General features: G+C 35.2%; 3 protein-coding genes across 3 annotated transcripts; 2 read left to right on the forward strand and 1 right to left on the reverse strand.

The window, feature by feature from the left end:
* Nucleotides 1-6,681: 6,681 nt before the first annotated feature.
* HAG1 (histone acetyltransferase of the GNAT family 1) lies at nt 6,682-9,886 on the forward strand. Its single transcript, XM_079072673.1, has 12 exons — nt 6,682-7,549; nt 7,671-7,735; nt 7,922-8,002; nt 8,088-8,159; nt 8,271-8,439; nt 8,513-8,656; nt 8,754-8,822; nt 8,893-8,947; nt 9,020-9,135; nt 9,240-9,333; nt 9,430-9,571; nt 9,658-9,886. Exons 1-12 carry the CDS (start codon nt 6,986-6,988, stop codon nt 9,722-9,724), a joined length of 1,638 nt encoding a protein of 545 aa, XP_078928799.1. The 5' UTR covers nt 6,682-6,985; the 3' UTR covers nt 9,725-9,886.
* A 6,794-nt stretch (nt 9,887-16,680) lies between these two features.
* Nucleotides 16,681-18,791, forward strand: UNE12 (basic helix-loop-helix (bHLH) DNA-binding superfamily protein). Its single transcript, XM_079070955.1, has 6 exons — nt 16,681-17,319; nt 17,711-17,839; nt 17,936-18,001; nt 18,076-18,141; nt 18,260-18,337; nt 18,426-18,791. Exons 1-6 carry the CDS (start codon nt 16,954-16,956, stop codon nt 18,654-18,656), a joined length of 936 nt encoding a protein of 311 aa, XP_078927081.1. The 5' UTR covers nt 16,681-16,953; the 3' UTR covers nt 18,657-18,791.
* A 1,757-nt stretch (nt 18,792-20,548) lies between these two features.
* Nucleotides 20,549-23,141, reverse strand: LOC145138316 (NADH-ubiquinone oxidoreductase 24 kDa subunit). The gene is made up of 10 exons (XM_079072418.1): nt 22,911-23,141; nt 22,793-22,825; nt 22,609-22,674; nt 21,731-21,847; nt 21,544-21,621; nt 21,351-21,456; nt 21,218-21,264; nt 21,054-21,131; nt 20,903-20,968; nt 20,549-20,837 (listed from the first exon to the last, which is right to left on the reverse strand). Exons 1-10 carry the CDS (start codon nt 22,974-22,976, stop codon nt 20,730-20,732), a joined length of 765 nt encoding a protein of 254 aa, XP_078928544.1. The 5' UTR covers nt 22,977-23,141; the 3' UTR covers nt 20,549-20,729.
* Between the last annotated feature and the right edge of the window lie 358 nt (nt 23,142-23,499).

The raw sequence follows: 23,499 nt of genomic DNA on the forward strand, positions 1-23,499 counted from the left end.
CAAGATTCGTTCGTTTAAGTGGTATTTAAATACTGAATGTTGGGTCGTTAGATTAGATAAGAATGAAATCACAATTAAAGATGTAATCAATAAGAACACTCAAGCGTAAAAAATATTTGGTTTTTCATTAGAGAGCAAGGGAATACGATTACAAGTTGTTGTAAGACTCCTTCAAAAGTTACTCTCTACTTTCAAAGAATTCTCCTTATATAGGACATATAAGGAAATGAGCACTGACTGTAACCATTGAGAAAATTGTTATCGATCGTTAATCGCCAAGGGTAACAAACGTCAAGTATAATAGAGTTAATACGTAACATTTGTCGAACTATGCCAAAATACAAGTTTCGTATCGGAAAAATCAACCGAATAATACGTAAATCATAAAAATTAGTGCGCCGAAACACACACACACACACACACACACACACATATATATATATATATATATATATATATATATATATATATTGTTTTGAAACTACACGTCAACGTGATCCCGAAAATATAAATTTCGTAGAAATCCAACTTCGTATAAATTAGTTATGAATTTTAGAAGATATAAAAATCAATCACGCACACAAAATTTCAACGTCAAAAAACTACGAAGAGAATGGTTGACTTTTAGCTAAATTCAACAAAAGGAGAATTTTAGTACTCACGAGATAAGAATTTTGAGAAAATAACGCCAAAATCGGAGTCCGTACAACAAAGATATGATTTTCGCAAAATCATTAAATCATATAAAAAATAAGAGCTAAAAATAAAGTCAGAATTAGCCAAGTGGACCACCAGAAAGCTCACACGTGGCACCCGAAACACCACCCATTTATGCGACGTGCCTGTGCATGGTGCACACTCCAAAAATTTCGCCTATATAAGGCCACAACCTGCTTCCCTTTTTCTCACGTCTACTTGCTTCGTTTCTCTCTCTCTCTCTCTCTCTCTCTCGTTTTTCTACGAGAATTCTTCATAAAAACCTTAGAAACTTATATTTTTATATTTTAGTTATATATTGTTATAATTTCGAGTTTGGCCGATCCCAAGAACCTCCTGAGTTATGGACTTCCGAATTCTACCCTAGATCAACGGTTTCACGCTTCAAGGGTGAGTTATATATTGTTATAATCGGCCTCGGGTCCCGCCCGACATCGAGCCCCACTCGGGTCACAGATCTGTCATTCATTAGGCCCCACATGACATCGGGCCCTGCCCGGTATACATATAAACATATAAACATATAATCATGCTAACACGTACGATAATCACAAAGTCAATATCATACAATACAATCATCGGGCCTCTCCCGACATCGAGCCCCGCTCGGTATAAATACCACCACATACCACATGAAAGAGTCATACAAACATCTAGCATCCTAACATAATAATCATGGGTCGAAATTGGTGCCTTCGACCCGCTAAACCCAATGAGGAAACTCACCTCAGACTGCTGAATCTCAAAGATAAACCTGGCTGCTGGTCCGCTAAAATCCCCGCGCTATCAACATAAAATAACATCCACTTAATAATTGGATCCTGACTCACACTAAGAGTCCAAACTAGGGTAAAAGACATTTTTACCCTTTACCTAACTTGGCCCAAGGCCAAGGCCCAAGCCAACTATCAAAAAGGCCCAAATTCTAAAATGATCACCCAAGGCCCAAATATGGCCCAATCCCTTCATGGGCCTTCAACCAAAAGAGTCCAATAAAAATAGCATCAGCCCAAAATAGAATTATGATGGCCCAACAAAGCCATAGACTCCTAAGTACACGGGGCGTACTCAGCTCGTAGGCTTAGCGTACAGCTCTGGGGCTTGTACGTACATCATACCAGCTTGTACGCCCAACGTACTCCCCACTTGGCCAACTTTCATCATTAAGCTCTTATTCGGTTAAGACTTCAACCTAACTCTCAAATCTGACTTCCTTAAGGTGACTTATCATGTAAAGTTGGCAACTTTACGTGCATGCAAGGCTTAATGAGGCTCTAAAGCTCAAAAGAGCTTAACAAAAGGTCTTAACACATGCATGAGTCCATAAACACCTCAAAGCTTGCATTTTTATGGACAAAGGGACCAAAAGAGACCTAGATCTACCATCAATCACTTCTGGAGTTAATCAAGAAGCTCAACAATCACTCCAAGGACTTCAAAAAGTACAAAATAGCACATAACTAGATCTAGCATCATACATTAGCAAGTTGTGAGATTTTTACCTCAAAAGACTAGCAAATGATGATCTAATCTTGGATCCTCAAGCTCCAAGCACAACTCCAAGTGGTCCACTTCTTCTTCTCCTTCACAAAGCACCAACAAACACACTTTATGGCTCAACACTCTCAAAAACACACTAGGGGTTTGATTTCTGGACAAGAGAGGGTGGAGGCTATCTAAAGATGACCAAATGAGGCTATCATAAGGCTTAAATAGGGTGCAATACCCTAGAAATTAGGGTTTCATTAACTAAACGTACGCCATGCGTACTCCACGTACGCCCAACGTACGTGGATGAGCTTCGCGACCAACTTCGGGCTAGTACGCTAAGCGTACTACCCTGTATGCCCCGCGTACTAGCTTGAGGACTAAAATGAAATGAATTTACACTTTAGGGTTAAAAGGGACATACCAGAATATGAACATTACAAATACTCAAGGGCTATTGGTTGTCTGGTGTATGTCATGATTAGCACTAGGCCTGATATAACATATGTTGTGGGAAGGTTTAGTAGATATACTAGTAATCCTAGTTCACATCATTGGGAAGGCTTAGAGTATTTAAGTACTTGAAATAGATATGTATTACTAACTCAACCATGGAATCTGAGTTTGTAGCTTTATCTGCTGCAGGTAAAGAAGCTGAGTGGCTAAGGAATTTGATTTATGAAATTCCATTACGGCCCAAACTGATATCTACCATTTCTATCGGATGTGATAGTGCAACAACCTTGGCTAAGGCTTACAGTCAAGTGTATAATGGAAAGTTTAGACATTTAGGTGTTAGACATAACATGATTTGTGAGATCATCATGACTGGTGTGATATATGTTGAGTTTGTGAGGACTCATTTGAATTTAGCCGATCATCTAACCAAAAGGTTAGCTAGACATCTTGTGCACAAGGCGGCTGTAGGGATGGGTTTAAAGTCCACCTAAAAACTTTTATATTAAGATACCCAATTCCCATATAATGCAATATTAGATGTTGAATTCAATGTGGAAAGCTTAATATTTAAATATTGGAACACATTATTACCATCATCCCAAGGTATGTGTTCAGTACTACAAGTAAAGGAGGTTGAAATTTCATTTCTTAATAGTTCTTTGAAAAATTGCATTTGTAGGTGCAAGAACAAAAGAAATACCTATATAAGCATGAAGTTTAGCTGCTTCAAGAAGTTGGGACATAAATTTGATATGCTTATTGAAGGATGGGACACAAGCTAGTAAAATATCATGTCAAGTTAGATATTATGAGAATGTTAATTGTTGTGTATATTATTTCCATGTATTCACTTGGATAGAAAGTGTTCAATCCTTAGTGACACCCACATATTCAAATATTTGGAATGAATAATATACTAATGTGAAATTCAATCGTCACAACATTTCATTTATGCATCAGTTTGTTGTTGTTATGTTTTGTTATTAAGTTAATCAAGATTACGCTTAAATGGGGGATGTTTGTTGGTGAATTGTTTCACTAAGTGTATTTAAGTATAATGGATTAACTTGTTGACCAAAATCAATCTTGATGAATATTAAACAAGTAAGAAATGTGTGGAGTACACACTTGTTTAAGTTTATTCAGGATTTTAAGTAAGGGCTAAATGATTTCAGAATTGGTTTGAAATCGGAACAAAAGTCATTCCGGAATGAATATTGGAACCTAGATTGATCTTGAAATAAGTTTGCCTCCGACCAAAATAGATCTCGGAACGTGGTTGATATCAGACCGCAATTGATCTCAGAACTGATTGTGACACAAATGCGATTTCGAAACACTGGAACTGATTGCGATGCGAATGCACCTTCGCGATGAAAGTGGTTACTTTTCAATTGCGATCGTTCGCAACTAGGTGGAACACAACACTTTGGAACATTCGCATCTGATAGCATGTTACGGTTTAAGTGCAATTGTTTGCAACTCAATGGAACGTATCTCATCAGATCGTATCCTGTTCACCTCCGATGGATCGCATCGGAACGACCCCTATTAGAACAATCGCAACGAACTTGTTTTCGTAACCATGAATCGCAATAAGCTTGCATCGGAACGAGTGCACTTTGGTGTTTTACCCATCGGTTCATTGTTTTATCTAATGGTTAAAACAAGTGTTTTTGTGTCAGGTTTGACTGTGATGACAATTTTTGGGACACACGTCGGTTATACTTTTATCCACCGGTTAAATGCTCGTGTTGTGTCGTTTTGAACGTTAGGAACTCTTATGTAACCGTTTTTGACAAAGAGTCATATTTAAGCAATTTTGGGTCAAACTTTTCATAGATGGTACAATACGTTGTAGAACACAATAAACAAAATATATTTCTCATTCTTTTTTCTTGTTCTCAAACTTATGAGTATTAGCGAATTGAGGATTTGGGAGTACCATCCAAATACTTCGATTTGAAAGTGTCAATCACGAATTCATAATTTTTAAATGCTTTGAATCCTAAATCACCAACAAAAATAAAAGCATATTTCTAATATATATAACATAACTAGGTGTGAAACCCGTGTATTACACGAGTTGATTTAAAAAAAGATTAAACATTAAATTAAAAAGTAAACAGAAAAAATATTTTTTAATGTACAACTTTAAAATAAAAAACGAAGAAACGTATTTATTGCAATTTAATATCATATATATATATATATATATATATATATATATATATATCATATTTAATACTTTACATATATAAGTATATGACTTTAATTTTAAAAATTGAAACAAACCAAAAATTGACAAATGGATAATATTTATTTCAAAAATATCACAAAATGACAAATATCAAAAACTCATGAGAGATTGACATGTGGCAAAAAAACCTTCATTTACTAAGGAGGATTTAATATCCTATAAAGTCATATATGTTAAGTATTTATGGATCTGATTAGTGATTAACCAAAGATAAATTAGTGATTAACCAAAGATAAATGTAAGAATTAGAGATATCGATAAATCTAATCACTTTTTTGTTTAGAATAAATGTATTTGACGCAATCTTTAACATTAATTGAGATGACATATAAGTCAGAATGAAACAATGAAACATTTAAAGCTGACTAAAAATATATAATATGTATTTTATTTGTCATTTGTATCAAATATTTTTCAATTTTTTTTCAAAATCTCTCTACCCATTTCGTTTTTATTCTCATCTACTCTAATAAATGAAGATTTTTTTGCCACTTGTCACACTCTCATTCAAATTGTCAAATGTCATTTTGTGGTTATTTTGAATTTTTTTTACCACATATCATTTTATGGGTTTTTTTATTTTATTAAATTTCACATAATATTTTAATGTAATGATTGCAATAAATGTAGTAATAAGTGGATATCAATTTATTAATCAACTTACCTTTTAATTTTCAAAATTTTTAAAATTAAAGTTTCTTTTGTTTATTTATTTAAATTATTTGTTTATATTTAAAAGATAAAAAACATATTTTATTATAATAATTCATTATTTTTCTTATAAATTCAAAGTTCTCAAATATTTTAACATTTTTTTTAAATTAACTCATGTAATACATGGGTTTCACAACTAGTTAACAATATTTATTTAACTTTTTAATATATCTGATTAAAAACTATTTTTTTCAAAATAACAGAATAGTTAATCGGATTCTAAATATGTTTCTTTTATAATTTTTTTTGTACAAAATCTAAAATTTCATCAAAAATATATTTTTTTATCAGAAAAAAAAATACTTTTAGTATAACCAAATTAGTTCGTACCAAGATTCTAAATAACATTAGACGAGACTTGGTGGTAATGTCAAACTTCAAACTTTTACAAGTTGTGATGAGTCACGTTGTTTGTAAGGCGTGACTTAAGGCGACAATTTTATATATAATTAATATTTTTATATGTATTTTCTATTATTATTCATAAATATATACATATATGATTTAAAACAACATGACTGATGCAGAAAGTTTGAGTATTAGTATCACTAAAAAAAATTTCCGAACAAATTTAAAATAGTAGTGACACTCATATTTTAAGATGTTGCATCTAAGACCTTCCGGTATGTATACCACGAAGAGTTCCGTGGTTTAGGTGGCCACGACCGTGGCTCGTGCACACTAGCCCGGACCTTCGTGGTTCGTCGTGCTCGTGGCCCATCGTGGTCGATACCACGAATTAAAACGCCTAATCAAAATTCGTCCATCTCTAGCGGCTAGTTTGGGCATTTATTCCATATATATATATATATATATATATATATATATATATATATATATATATATATATATATATATATATATACCTACAAACTTTCTTATAAATACCACAACACAATTCTTTATATTTTACACAATTCTTCTATCCTTTTATTCACAAACATACACTTGTGTTGCTTCATCTTGGACAAAAATGTCCTTTTTATAAAACACACATCACCTGATTCTTTCGACTAAACCTTTTAATCTTGATGTTTATTTTTGTCGATATGCCAATAGTTTAAAAGTTAGTTTAGGGTTTAAATCCAACAAAAGTTCCAACCGTTGCTTGTTAGTAATTTCGTAATTATTTGGTTAAACATGGGCATATCGATTTCCTGCTTCTTCCTTATTTCCCCTAATTTTATTGCAAAACCCTAACTGATAAATTCCACCAAAATTGAATTCGGTCATCTTGTTTTGTATGAAATTGACGTTACAATTATTCTCATCTCTTGGTGTATGAACCTGAATTTACAATTGTGAATGTGCTGTGACTGAAAAGCTTTGGATTTGAATTTTGAAAAGATGGATGCACATTCGTCTCACTTGACGGCACCACTCCGATCGCGTAGCTCACAGACTCCGTCACCGTCGCACTCGGCCTCGGCCTCCGCCACCTCTTCAATCCACAAACGGAAGCTTAGCGCTGCGGAAGACCACGCACCTCCTTTCCCTTCGTCCTTCTCCGATACTCGCGATGGCGCGCTTACCTCCAATGACGATCTCGAGAGCATCAGTGCCCGTGGTGGCGCTGATTCCGACGATTCTGAAGAATTTGAGGACGTCGTTGATGATGACGAGGAAGAATACGATGATTCTTCGATGAGGAACTTCACTGCCACCCGTTTGGAGAATAATGTGGGGCCCACAGGGCGAAACACGAAGCTGAAGACGGAAAACCCTGTGAAGGTTGAGCCTTCAGAAGTAGGGAAAGACGGTGGTCCTGGAGCGGCTGGATCAGCAGCTGCCTCAACTCCAGCTGCAGTTCCGGGGATTGTGGTTAAGGAGGACACAGTCAAAAGTATATTTACGGAGAATTTGCAGACCAGCGGAGCTTATTGCGCTAGAGAAGAAAGTTTAAAAAAAGAGGTAATCTAATTCCTGAAGTTCTAAGATCTATATAATGGTGTCGTATCATGAACTTTGCTATCTATTTATCGTACTAGCTTTAGAATTAGTGAAGCAAGTTATTGATATATATTATATACAGGAGGAAGCTGGAAAACTCAAGTTTGTTTGTGTATCAAATGACAATATTGATGAACATATGATTTGGTATGCATTTCTCCCTCTTCGCTTTTCTTTTCTCCATGTATAAAGTGCAAATTTCTGTAATATAGCTATACCAACCTCCGGAAGGGCCATGAAGCTTGTTCATAATTACATTAGAGTATGAATATGATGCATATAATAGTGGAAGATTAAGAAATGAATATTGTTTCTATCTGTGTTTTTTGGCAGGTTAATTGGACTGAAGAATATATTTGCAAGGCAACTACCTAACATGCCTAAGGAATACATTGTTCGTCTTGTGATGGATAGGTTGCTTATGCTTTTAATCTCATTTCTGCTAACATTTGAACTTTGGAAGTACCCTAAAAAACAATCAAATATTTACCCAATGCAGAGGCCACAAATCTGTAATGGTTATCAGGCGCAATACAGTTGTTGGTGGCATTACATATCGCCCTTATGTCAGGTAGATATCACATGGTTTACTTTCATTCACTATTTGGAAGAAGAAGAAGAAGAATTAGTTTCTGAAAAGAGATTTTGTTTGCTTATTAATAAATAATATGTGACATGTTAGCCAAAAGTTTGGGGAGATAGCTTTTTGTGCAATCACTTCAGATGAACAAGTAAAGGGTTATGGTACAAGACTGATGAATCATCTAAAGCAACATGCTCGAGATATGGATGGGCTTACTCATTTTCTCACATATGCAGACAACAATGCTGTTGGTTATTTTAATAAACAGGTTAAGCATCTTTTACCTGTTTTGACATCATTTAGTGTAAATAATTAAATCACTTTCTTATCCGTTTGTGTAGGGGTTCACAAAAGATATTTTCTTGGAGAAAGAACGGTGGCATGGGTATATAAAAGATTATGATGGAGGGATACTTATGGAATGTAAAATTGATCCAAAGCTTCCATACACTGATTTATCAACCATGATTCATCATCAGAGGCAGGTAAGACTTATTGACTCATCTTTATTAGCTTCCTTCCCATTTAGTACAATTATCTTTTTTTTTTTAAAAATAAAATTGGTTGCATTTTGTCTTTCAGGCGATTGATGAGAAGATTAGAGAGCTCTCAAATTGTCACATTGTCTACCCTGGTATTGATTTCCAAAAGGTACACATCAATTATCATGCAGATATTTAAACTTAACTACCCTTGATTTGTTACCTTTTTTTTTTCCCAGAAAGAAGCGGGAGTTCCAAAAAGGATATTTAAACTTGAAGATATTCTTGGTTTGAGTAAGTCCAAAATATATAGTAATGTTTTATTTTTATTTTTAAGAGTAGTGACTGAAGTTAAATAAATGATAGGGGAAGCTGGGTGGACACCTGATCAGTGGGGACATTCTCGTTTCAAAATTGTGAATGCTTCTCCAGATGGCACCTCAAATCAAAAGTTGACCGGTTTCATGCGTTCCATTCTAAAGGCAACTTCTCAAAACTCAAAACCCATCCTGCCAAATTACCATTTTGTCCCTTGTCTGACCAAGCGAATTAAAATTTTTTTTTTATTTTTTTTAATTGTGAACAGGCAATGCATGACCATGTTGACTCATGGCCTTTTAAGGAGCCTGTTGATGTTCGCGATGTTCCAGATTATTACGACATCATCAGAGATCCAATGGGTAAATTAATGCTATTTCAATCTTTTTTAGAACTTTCTTTTGTATAAAAAATATCAAAATGTTTATATTTTTCTAATAAATTTTTTGATTTTATAGATCTTAAAACGATGACGAGGCGGGTGGAGTCGGAACAGTATTATGTAACGCTTGAGATGTTTCTTGCTGATGCAAGGAGGATGTTTGCAAATGCGAGAACATATAATTCCCCTGAAACGATTTACTTCAAATGTTCCACCAGGTATTCATTTCTTGAAGATAGGGGTAGTTACGTAATTTTACATTTATCTCAACAATCACACCTTTCTTTAATTAATTCTTATGCAGGCTAGAAGCGTTTTTCTCGAGTAGAGTTCAATCGGGTTTGCAATCTTTTGTGAAAATTCAACAATAAGAAATGGGAACCGGTACAGATACAATGTTGTTCAGTTGTTATGTTTATGTTATCTTGCAATTTAATTGCTAGAAAATGACTGGACCGGTTTAGGTTTAGAAATGCACAAAAAGTCGGCTTTGGACAAGACGGTTTTTTTTAATAAACTGGGTTTTGTTGGAATGAGTTTTCTACTATTTACATTTGCCGATTTTTTAATTAATAATTTCGTTATAAGTTTAAAAAAAATGAGTTATGTCAACTTATAGAACCACAAACGTATACATTAAATTTCCGTTGGATGAAACGTGATGTTGACGCCGCAATATAACAGAAACTATAAAGAAAACTATTTTCATCGGTTTTAGTATATAGTAAAGTTTCATATAAATCTTTAGACCAAGGGAACGTATAACTACAGAAAACAGTATAGTAGCTCGACTGCTTGGGTAAGGAGTTTGAATGAATAAACTTTTAATACCATGAACACTATTTTATTCAAGAGATAAAGCCATTTCCGGGTTTAAAAATACTATGACATTTGTCTATCATGGGCCGGCAAGGTTTTTTTAGTCATTCAGAGTTTATAATTCATTTTTTTTCTCAAACTTCAAAGTATGATAATATTATAGGCTGTTGTGTTTTCAACGGACTCCACTTTTCGAGCATCCACCATCCACCATAATATAGCTTATTTGTTAAGTTTTATTTCATGATAATAAACACCAACTCATCAATGCATAAAGTTCAAGAATCTCCATAGTAGTGGGCCATATCGACATACTTACAAGAATGATCCCATTATGAAACCGGGCTGAACAACCACAAGAGCACAGCCAGGGAGTCGACAAAAGTATCCCGTCTAATTCCAGCTAAGGAATTTGAGCCACACACGATTCCCTGCAAAAAAACATACATCCAAATCATCGACTCCATAAAGACGTTGACGTCGTCTGACATAATAAGACATGCATGGATTAGTGGATTACACTTTAATGATGAAGACCCAATCCCCACACACTCTCAGGGAGTCAAACCTCTCCTCATCTAACCTTAGATTGGAAAAAGCTACTATCCACCGAGTATACATAGATGGAGAAAGTGTAGTCGACATAATGTTCGAGCTGTGATTCAAACAACTACTTAGCTCATGGAAAGACAACTTACACAAGTTAACATTTTAAGTAGTTGATTTTGCAGGAAATAGCTTATGGCCTTTGAGAAAAATCCTTTGGCCATTTACACTAAAAAACATTATCGACCCAGGGAAAAAGACATGTTTTACTAAACCTCGATGTAGTTAGAGATATGTTCCCTTACAATATTATCTTGGGCTGCCCGCCAATGCTTAAATTTAGAGCCATAACTTCTACATTACATGATTACTTAAATTCCGAATGACAGAAGCAATCGCAACTATAATCAGTTCATCACCAAAAATGCACCACTATGATCAAGTCATGACACCAGGAAAAATCACAAGTAACAACAAACGACCCCAAATGTAGGAATCATGCGAAAAAGAAGTCTCCTACCTGACACTTGAGAAAAATTAAGAAAGTTACAAAGGAGATACCATGATGTCTTCACTTAGGAACCATCTGATATAGTGGGGGATCTCACGAGAAATCATCAAAGACAACCTAAATTTCAACCCATCCTCAACCATACTAGGGAGATACTAAGATGTCTTCGTTTTGAAATTATCTGATATGGTGGGGATCTCATGACAAATTACCAAACACAACCTAAATTTCAACTCATCCTCAATCTAAGACAAAATTAAAGAGGTCAAACCGAAAATAAAAATGAAGTCATCAACTCATAAGTCAACAAGCTTTTTAAAAAAAGAAATCTTACGAGAAGCAACATTCCTGGTATAGATTTTAAACCCAATCCTTATAAATAAACAATGTAACCACACACATGTGCATCGACTTCACCAACTCAAAGCATACCCACAAGACTATTACCTGTTATCATGAATTGACCCAATACCCGAGTCCCTATAAGGATTTCGATGGAAATGTTTTGTAGACGCATACAAAAGATACCACTAAATACAAATAAAAAGGAAGATGAATAAAAAGCAACATTCTACACTGACCATGGTACATTTTGAGTTCCTTAAAATCTCGTTTAACCCCTTATCTATATCACGGTATCTTCTAATCACACCATCCCCTTTGACTTCGGATTCTCCTTCCTCGGATTCGTCTATCATGAGGTTCGACTCACCAACCCAAGGGCCCACATGCATCCTCTCTCCAAACTTTTTCACCCCTCGTTTACATCCCATGCAAACCTGTTCCAAAATTTAGCATCCACGAACCCATACAAACACTTAATCTCCCCACCCAACGGTCTTACCTTAATGTTATTGGCGATCTAAATTGGTTTACCACCATGAAAGATGAAAACATTGTACTTATTATGGTACATGTGAACTTGATACTAGAGGTGAATATAATCCACTCCATATGGCTTTTTTAAATAAATCTATCATGGATTGATCTTTTGCTTGTTATAAAGCCTATCTTGTAGCCAATGAAAAACGTTAATGACCATGTATTATTTTTCACAAAATTTTTATCCCGGTTTAAAGTCGACTACTATCTACTATCTGTTATCTATTATATGTATAATTTTCATCGTTTTCGTTTCTTTCCATCAGGGTGTTCACCAATTAGATGTCAGAATCATTTAAATGGATCTTAGTGAGATGGTTTACATGCACCAATCATGCATTTTTATTGATCGAAAAAAACTTGACTGTGTTTGTAACCCGACTTCTTTTTTTGTCCTATGCATAAGCCTTATATAGCCCTAAGCAACCTCCTTAGGCTTCGTTCCCTCAGTTTCCCGGTTAAATCTCATGCATTGCTTTTAGTTACAATAGGTGCGACTCTTTACTATTTATATACTTACATGGAAATCAATTGACTTTTTTCTTCTATACATTAATGATATTGTTCTTACGACATCCTTTCCAGATGTTCCTCATATTATCATTTAGTTTATGAGTGACGAGTTTTTCGTGATAAATCTAAGTACTTTCATCTACTTTTAATTTATAGGAACCTCGGCCTATCGCTCAACATGCATGCTGTTTTATCTTCTAATCAGTATGCCATTGACATCCTTGTTGTGCTTTCATGCACTGGTGGACCCAGAACTAAATGTCATGGGTAGTACATGTAAATTTAGGGGTAGCATGCTGAGAAAATTACACTATGCTGAAAATTTTCTCAAAAAAAGTTCCACTTTTTACCTAAAAATTTGAAGGGTAGCATGGGCTATCTCGGACTCCCACTAAAGTTTGCCCTTGCTTTTATGAGAAACTGCAAATCGACATCGATACCAGTTTACACTCATATCAATCACATGCCCAATGGCCCTTTTGTTCAAGATGTCTGGTTGTATCACAACCTTGTCAGGGCTCTTTAGTACTTGACCTTTACCCGATCTGATCTCTAGTATGTAGTCCAACATCTACTTGTTTATGCATAACCTGCATTAATACTATTTAAGGGACTTAAACCGGTCTTACGATACCTTCATGACACTTTAAAATTTGGTATAAAATTTTTTCCTTCCCACAAACAAAGAAGTTTTACTCTTACTTTGATGCTAACTAAAGGGATGCCCCACCACGGGACACTCCCTGTCTGGTTACGGTGTATATTTCGGTGATAACATCCTCTCTTGGTCTTCTAAACGGAAACCTTTTGTATCTTGCTCTAGTGTCACACCTAGTTCTAGTGATGTTCTAATTTTGGGACATCGGTCCGGAATTAGATCAAGTGATGGTTTTGGGCCTCGAAGGAATAGAATTAAGCCCTTTCGGATGTTGATAATGTTGGATTAATTTATTAAAGTGTTGGATTTGTGCCTTGAAGCAAAGGTAAAATTGGAAAGGTAATATGTCGGGCTTCTTGCATGAATTAAGGATTTTAGTTCAATATGTTTTTAGTCATAAGTAACTAGATAAGATTGTGGGGCTTGTCAATACATTTCTGTGCATATAAAGAACGCCGAAAACGGAGTTGAAATGAAGAAGTTATGGTTGTTTGAAGTTGAATTGGAAATCAGGAATTTTGCTCTACGTTGGGCGTAGGTGTTGAAGTCTAATCGCAAGTTTAATGAACTACGAAGGGCGTAGGTTATGCTACGCAGGGTGTAACCGTTGCAGACATAAACCTTAATCCTAAGGTTTTGAGCCATATTTAAGGCTCTAACTTCTTGGAATCCTTCCGATGACCAGCCTCCATCACCTTATATCGTTCCTTTGAAACCCTAGCCACTATTTTAGAGTTTTAGAGCTTTTAGAGGGTTTTGTGTGCTCTTTGAAGTAGAAGGTATTTGTAGAACCAATTGGGAGGCTTCAAGGTGTGTAGATCTGGGATTTTCAAGCTAACATCTATCTCTGGAAGGTATAAAGCTTTCATCTTGATGCTTGTACATGTTAGATCTAGTATGGTTGTGAGTTTTAAGCTTTTTGCCCTATAACCTTGGTCTCTATGAGTATGGGATACTCCAAACCATTTGAGTATCATTTCTAGACGTTTTTTGGGTTCTTAAGTCATAAAAATGAGAGTTTGGTCACTCTCATCCATCTATGCATGAGTTCTTGAGCAATAGATTACTTTATGGACCTAGGTTTTGGTTTTTTGCTCTTTGTGACCATGCAAATGGATAAAGTCAGATACTTTATCCATTAAGGCGTTCATTTAGATCATATCTGGGAGTTTGGGAGTTTGGTTGTTGTATTAAGAACTTAATAGAAGTTTTGGGAAACATGGGCTCTACATTACGCGTTGCTTCTGTATGCAGGGCGTAGCTCTACGCTGGGTGTAAGTTATGCTACGATTAGCGTAAGTCAACTGATGGTTGACCGTTGGCTTTTTGACCAGTTTGACTTTTGGTCAACCATGTTGGGACTTAGTATTGGAAGGGCAAAATGGTCTTTTGCCCAAAGAAGCTTTAATTGTGAGGCTAGACCTTTCGTGAGTTAGTTTTTACCTTAATTATTAATTAGGGTTTTATTATGTGTTTAGCATGAGGAGACTGGATATCGTCAGCTAGGGTGTGTGGTCAATCTTGTCTTCGGATTGAGGTGAGTTCTCTCATTATACTCATGGGTCGAAGGCACCAATGTCGGCCCACCAGATTGTGTTATGTATCATTGTGTATAGGATGTTGGTATGCGGTAGTGAATTGTTGTATTGGTAGATAAGTTCTGATTACCTGTGCTAGTTGATTATTTCTTCATGTGCATATGTCGACATCATGTGGTTGGGTTGAGACAGTCATACTTTGTGCTGAAGGCTAAGATACTCGGGCGGTCCAGTTACTGTAGGCCCAAGGGAGCGGTCCAACTTATGTTGTAGGCTCGGGAGCAGTCCAACTGAATGTTGAAGGCTCAGGTGGCGGTCCAACCCTATGTTGTAGGCCTTGTGTGCATGCATTGTATATGTATTGTTGTGTGAGGTATTTTGGAAGAACTCACTAAGCTTTGGCTTACAGTTGTTGATTTCAATGTTTTCAGGTACATCAAATGATCGGGGCAAGGCAAATGTATGATTGTACACATCATCCTGTTGATTTATATTTTGAGTGACTATTTATTACTCTGATTCTATGGATTGACTTGAAAACAATACTTGACTATCTTGTGTTTTTTTGTAAAAATGTTTTATAAAAATGAAAAAATTTATCATGGTTTTTGGGACGTTACATCTAGTATCGAAGTTGAGTATCATATCGTTGCCAACACGGTTACTGAAAATTGTTGGCTAAGAAATTATTTCGAGACTTTCTCTTTTCTAATTTTTAAACCCACAATTGTATATGGTGACAATGTGACAATTTTAGCACCATATACTTTTTTGTTAAATCATATTAAACACGAGCCGATGAAACACATTGAGTTTAACATCCACTTTGTGTCTTTGTCCAAGCCAATTAAAGTTGCCACATGTTGCTTGTTCTATCATCTTCTCCATATACGCTGAAAGCTTACCATTGCGACTCTTCGATCTTCATGGATCTTCATTCCAACTTAAAACGTTTGTTTTTTTAAGAATTGCATAAAACTAAAACGTTCGATTTGTCATACTGCTAGGAATATTATTAGTATATTCTAGGTTATTGGTAACCCCGTATGTATCCTTATATATATCAACCATTTGGCCCGATTTCTTATATATATACACTCATCTATGCTGTTAACGGAATCATCACGAATCAATCCAATGCTCTGCTACTCCTTCCTTGAAATTTGAACAAGTCAATTGATAGGAGCTTAATTTATTTTAACTAATTTATTTGACTATTAATAAAAATACCTTAATTATTTGTTAATAAAATTAAGAAAACATCCTGCATTAATATCAAGATCAATATCAAAGTACCCTACGATAACTGTTAGTGAGCATTGAGCAACGTTCCAAATTTTGGCTAAAATCTTTTAGAAAAAAAAAAGAACATCTTTATCTTTTATCTTTTAGACAATCCAAAATAAAAATTGTTATCTTGTCTTTTTGAAAAGGGAGATTAGTTTGTCTAGTAAATAAACAAAGTGAATGTCATAATATTTAGTTTAGCCATCGAAGTTTTGAAAATTACAAAACATTGCACAAGTTTTCTCTTAAGGTTATATGAACAAAGTTTGTATACTCTAATAATTAATGGTAATAACTAAAAAAATTGTGTAAAAACATTATTTAATTATTAAAATAGTAAAGATTCGATTTTGTATGTGATTTGAAAAGTTTACTATTAAATATATACAATTTTTTGTATTTTTCTATAATCTATATGGTTGGCCTTAAAAGAACTTTAAAGAATTAAAATTAAGACAATATAAAAGTTCATGGCCTAGTTATGTAATTAAAACAAAGGGGTACATTCGTAAATAAGACTAAAAACAGGCGCCATATTAAACCGACCTCCATTATTTTCAAGCTTCGGAGAAAGACGAAGAAGAAGAAAGAAAAATAGCCTCTCTCTCTCTCTCTCTCTCTCTCTAACACACAGTCACATAGTAAAAAAAACATCATTACAACGAAAGCTTTTGTTACTTGCTCACTCTCTCTATATATATCTTCTCTGGTTACATATATATACGTGTGGAAACCAATTTATGTGGCTCGTCGATCTTCCGGCATTTCTTGATAATTTCTCTTTTTAAACCCTAGCTCTTGTATCATTGTAATCAAAGTATAAATTAAATTCAAGTGTCTGGAATCATGGCGAATAGCAATCCTTCCGACGGCTCTGCTGACGACTTCTTCGAACAAATCCTAGGGTTCCCTGCTTATCCCGGAGGTGCAACCGACCCCAATTTGGCGGTAAACGAAGGAGGTATGGGTGGACCAGGTGGTAACTCCATGATGTTGCAGCTGAGCTCCGCCGGTGACGTCGGCTCCGGTCATCATCATCTAGGTGGTGGAGTTGGAGTTGGAGTTGGAGGTGGAGGTGCAGGCGGAGGGTTTCATTTTCCGTTAGGGTTGAGTTTAGAACATGGAAAAGGAGGGTTTTTGAAGATGGACGATGCTTCTGGAAGTGGTAAAAGGTTCCGCGACGACGTCGTTGATAGCCGAGTTTCCTCTTCGGTAAATTTACTGTTAATATACGTATAACAAGTTTTCACTTTCGATGAATCAGAAAGTTGTTTTTGTCAATTGGCATCAAATATTTTTTTTTCAAAAATTTTGTTCGATCATCTGCTTCCCCTGCCATTAATTCCTGTAGAATCATCTGAAAAAGTTGTCCTTTCGCTTACCGGAATATATGCATGTGGGATCCGTCATGTTTTGTCATTTTGTGTGATTATTAAATTACAATACAAAGAAAATGAAAATGAGAGAAACTTGTTGAATTTGGGTTTTCCAATTTTATAATCATAATATCATATGATGTTTGACATCTAATTTGACTTCATGTTAAAGACTTTATTTTTTTCTCCCGTAAATCAATGCCAAATTTGTTTAATTAATTGTTTAGGGTTTCCAAGGCCAGCCAATGGGTGGTGGTAACACGGTGCAAACGACTCCAAATCCACCAACTGCTCGTCCGACGAGGGTCAGAGCAAGGCGAGGCCAGGCCACAGACCCCCACAGTATTGCTGAAAGGGTAAGTCTGTCCTTTTTTTTTTTTTTTTTTTTTTTTTTGCATTTATTGTAATTGGCATCTTCCAAGAATTCAAAAAATCTGTTATATCTGAAACAGCTTCGTCGTGAAAGAATTGCAGAGAGAATCAGAGCATTACAAGAACTGGTTCCTAGTGTCAATAAGGTCAGTCTTGAATGAATATTTGTAAATTTGATTTTGGAATTTAAGGGTTAAACGGTCATTACTTTAATATGCAGACAGATAGAGCTGCAATGCTTGATGAGATTGTGGACTATGTCAAGTTCCTAAGGCTTCAAGTAAAGGTAAAAAGCAAAACCAATATCTTTATTTTCATCATTAATATTAATACTTACTTATATATATCATCATTATATTGTTTTTCTTGATTTATTTTTTGATTATTGTATTGTACGTTTTAAGGTATTGAGTATGAGTAGATTGGGAGGAGCGAGTGCTGTAGCACCACTCGTCACTGACATCCCTATATCATCGGTTGAGGTAACAATTCAATTTTATTTTATTTTTCACAAACACAAATTATATAGTTTGACTTTTCTAAAAGTCAAAGATGTGCGGTTTTGAACAGGAGGAAGCGGGGGAAGGGGGAAGAAACCAACCGGCATGGGAGAAATGGTCAAATGATGGGACGGAAAGACAAGTAGCAAAGCTAATGGAAGAAAATGTAGGGGCTGCAATGCAATTTCTTCAATCTAAGGCCCTTTGCATCATGCCTATTTCACTCGCATCTGCTATTTACCACACACAACCACCCGATTCAACCTCCATTATCAAACCCGAATCCGAACCCCCTTTATAAAAATCTAGACAGAATGACTTAAATCTGAACAGAACGGCTTAATCAACGTCATATTCATATGTACCTTTATCTTTCACCACCACTCAATCTCATCATGTTTTATAAGAATAATGGGAAGCCCACAAGATTCAAGGAGAGGTAAAAGTTGTCAAACCTTTGCTTGATATGTTGTGACTTTTTGTGTCAATTGGTGAGGGTAGTGGTGGATGACTAAGGAAAAAGGGGGATTAATACACTTTTGTTAGTGGGGGGAGGCTTTTAAGTTTTAAGTTTTATTTTATTTTTGGGGGGTAGTGGAATGTGGGGACATTCATATATATGTAAACTTGTTATGTTTTTATTTTATATCTCTCTCTCTATATATATATATTTCAATTATAGTTGTGATGTTTGTAAGTGGATAATGGTTGGTTGTCCCAAAAAGTTTCAGATGGTGAATAGTGTTGATGTGCAAAAGAGTGAGTGGGTTGGTATACAAAAAGTAGTATTGACTTTTTTAGTGCACTATTGTTGTTTCTTCAAGTGGTGTCATTGATTGGTTTTTCCATCCTCTTAGTGTGATTACCAAATGTTTTTATAATATAATCATGCATAACATATATTTTTTAAATTAAACATGTTTTTTTTTTTTCCTTTTAGGAAATCAGGACGATCATCAATTACCAATCAACCATAGACAATAAAGAGTCTTACATCTTGGTGATTAGATTACAGAGACTTTATTGGGGTCTACTTTGCTTTATTTTAGCATCCACCACCACCACCCTTTATATTTGACTTTTGAAATTATATGGAAAGGCTAATGTTCTTTAAACAATCTTGCACAACACGCTCTATGTTTCTAATCAACTGTTTCTAGGTCTTATAGCTCAGAATATTATCGATTCATCCAAAAAAAGTAAATGATATTTGACTTAAAATAAAGGCTTGTTTTGGTAAAAAAAAATGATAAATCCGTGTACAATAACATTGTACCTGCGAGTTTTCCATTCAACCACAAGAAAGTCATCAAAGAGCCAATCACTTTGTTGGTACCATCTTGGTTTATTAGATGATAGACAGACATAGACATAGGCATATGCATGATTTGATGGATAGATATCTCTATCCTACATTTCGTCTAAATAGACAACACCAAGATGCTTAGTTGCAATCATCGAATCATCTGTTTTGATCATGAAACAATATGTTTTGGGTTTGATTCTAAAGGTTAACAATCCATTATGTGGTCCATGCTATATAGCCGATTTTCACTACAGTTCTAACTAAGTTTAAAGATTCAAATGCTCCATTGGTGGGGAAGAAGCATCAAAGAACATAGGTCAGCATGACAAAGATCATCATATCATCCTATTCCTAAGTTATTATATGTGCAAGTCTCCACAAATAGGTGTGTTCGGACTATGTTTCCTATCAAACCCCCCAAATATGTGAAGACAAAAGATTCAACCAAAAATTAAACGGATAAGATCACTCTCTGTCTGAACTCTGAAGTATATTTATATGCATTAAATTAATGCATCTCGTCTCATTAGAAAGATTAGACTAAGAAATTAGTTATTTATAGAATTTTAAAACACCTTATGGAGGAATATAGAGAAAGAAATAGAGACATTCGTATGATGTGTATATGATGGTATGGTATACCATGGGGCTCAAGGATACACAGAATATTTATTGGAGGACAAACGAATGACGTGTGTATGATGTCAAATGATTCTAGGTTTTATTTCTCCCTTGTAACACACAGAATTTCTCTCTTGGATTCAATTACAAAATCATCACCTCAACTCTTTTATTTATACACTAGCTTAGCTTCCAGAAACTAACTCTCTCTTGTAATAGACTAGCAAAAATCAAAAGGTGAAAACAATACTTTTGTCAACAAACTCTTACAAAAATCAAATTGATTATAAATGGGAAAGAGAGTGGATTCAAAAATTTGGTGTCTTATGCTTTTCAAATAATGTCAACAACAGCTTTGACTCATGGATGCAGGTCAAACATTCAAAGCCAAAGAATTATTTTATCAAGTCCAACATTGAACATTTGGCAGATATATAATTTAATTGTTCAGCAGGCATCTAGGTCACGGCATGGAGGAGGCTTTGGCTCACCCAGCAATGTAGTATTCCCCCCTGCGGGCCCACAGTTGATACGCTCCGGGTTCTGGGTCCCATGCTGTCAAAAAACAAACAAATCAACATAAATAAACTAAAAGGGTAATAATGTAAATTGTGACTTACAGGTGGCTTTTCTCCTCGTTTTAACGCCTCAACGATTTCCACAACTCTCTTTGGTGTAACATCTTCCTGCAAAATTCCCAAGTTTTAATACTTCTCATTATACATTAAAATGACTAAAAGGGTAATAATGTAATTTATGATGCTCCCTCACGTAGTAGTTATAGGTATATCCTTTGGATCCAGTTGAATAGTCAGCCACAGTTATCATAGGAGCATTCACACAGCAACCCTATAATACACAAATTAAAAAAAAAAAAAATACAGATTCAAAAAACTAAAATTAAAAAACATTTATATACTCAAAACGTGACTCACCATGCATTCCATTTCTCCAACAGAAAACAACCCATCTTTTGTCACCTCTGCATAGATCCATCAATGTGTATTTGTAAAAATCACATAAACTGATTTTTTTAGTGGTGTATATACTTTATATAATAATACAAACCATTTCGTTTGACTCCCAAGTGCTTCAATAATGCATCTTCAATTTCACGTGAACCACGGATCATACAAGGAGTTGTTCCACAGACCAAAAGATGGTATTTGCCAACCTACAATTAAGCCATTAGTTTGAGAATTGAGATAGAAATTTTGTGTTTAATTTTGGTAAATTTACATGTGTGTCCTTCTTTCCTTACCTTTGCTCTGTTAAACATGGAATAAAATGTAGCAACTTCATACACACGGATAGGAGCAACTTCTACAACTTTAGCCACCTTCAAGTAATACAAAGAAGGATGTTGATGATGTTCATGTACAGATAATATGGAAAAAAGGATTGCATATTTAGATATAATGATGCAAACATAACATAACATAACATACCGCATCCATTGCTGAAACAGGAAGCCAACCACCATGTTGTTGTTGTGCAAGATCTAGCAGTGGAATGACTGCAGATTGCTTGTAGTTAGAGGGATAGTGAGATAAAATCTCATTTACCTGTATGAATGAAGAAGCAAATAATCCTTCATGAATTCATATGCTTGAAAACATCACATGAGATATGGTAACAGCTTCAAATAAGGCTGTTATAATGAATCTAAAGGGTACAAGAAAAGCAATGAATAGAATTAGAATGGGGAGAGAGACTTCACTTCACATCTGGTGGTCTTTACAGATAAAAATTTTTGCTGGAGATATGGAAGATAAAAAGAGCACTCTCAAGCTACAGACTTTTCAAAACCTTCGAAAGGAACTGTGTGATTGTGTTGTTTCTGATTTGAACTAATTGTTCATCAGAGGCCATTAGTTCAAGCGAGGTTTTGTTTAAAGTAATTGCTAAGTCAAAGTGTTTAGAAAAAAGGCATGGTCTTAAGGGTTTGTTAAGGTCTTTGGTTAGTTGAAGTCTTTATGTAGTGTAAGGCTATTTAAAGGCAGTTCTGTGTCTCAATATAGACTTTGATTGTTCAGTTCTTTCATTGCTCTTGATACTCTACATACACGAGTTGAAATACCAGACATTTCCACAGATTGTACTCATTAAACATATAAAGTTAAATTTAGCTGAGAAACCCTACAAATCATTCATGGGTAAGCCTCTGAACTATGAAACAGATTCCCAATTTCTAAATTGCTATCCAGTACCACATTCCTTCACAAAGTGCACACTCAGCTTTAGATTATACGAGGCACTCTATAAATCGTTAATGACTTTATTAGAAATAAAAGATGTTGATTTAAGGAGAAGATCAGTGCTAAACCTTTGGTTTGTTAGCCTCATTGAATTCCCAAGGAACGTTGGGGTTATTTTCAGGAGTATCAATATGCTGCACAAACAAACACCAAAAAGAACACAAGGTCAATGAAATCGGAAAAAGCACAAGTACCACCAGTCGAATCAAGATCAAAACTTTTAGATGCAACAAAACGCAGATTAGAACTTACATAGTTAAGGGCAGTGGATAACGATCGAATTGTCTGAAGAAAACGAATCAACAAATCAGAAAATTAGGCGACAAAAAAAGTAAATTTACAAATTTGTATTGAGGAATTGGGGATAAACCTGAGGGGATTGACGGAAAGCTTGACGGATCTCGAGCAACCGTTTGGATGCGAGACGAGCCAACATTTTGGTGCTCCGGTGTTGTTATTGTCGTTGGTGAAGAAGAAATGGGGAGGTTTTGGGGAAAAACAACGAACTCGAAGAGAGACCCCAAGACCGATGAATGGATTCTAATGTGTAGACGGATGTGCGTTCTACGCCAAGGGTTACTTTGTAAGCGTCGTTTGCACAAGCTTAAGCAAGTATGTAAGAGGGTTTGGATATGGAATTAGGCGTATGTTAGAAAAGTAGTATGTAATCTTTCCAAAAATCATTATGATAAAAAGATTGTAAAAACTAAAAACCATCTTTATATCAATTCTAATTGTTGATTTTATCGTTAAGGCATTCCCTCCCAACTCACTCAACCCACTTCCATATTAGTTTTTTTTTTTTTTTTCATCTTTCTCAACACACAACACATGAAAATTCTATCTTTTTAACCCACTCAACTCACTCACTCAATTAAAAAAAATACAAAACAACTAAGGTATAAGTCTTAAAACACATGATACAAGAGAAAATGAAAGAGAGAAAGTACAGAGAGGGG

The sequence above is a fragment of the Lactuca virosa genome, chromosome 9, assembly GCF_052849685.1.
Source record: "Lactuca virosa cultivar CGN04683 chromosome 9, Lactuca_virosa_CGN04683_v6, whole genome shotgun sequence".
In the NCBI taxonomy this organism is placed as follows: Eukaryota; Viridiplantae; Streptophyta; class Magnoliopsida; order Asterales; family Asteraceae; genus Lactuca; species Lactuca virosa.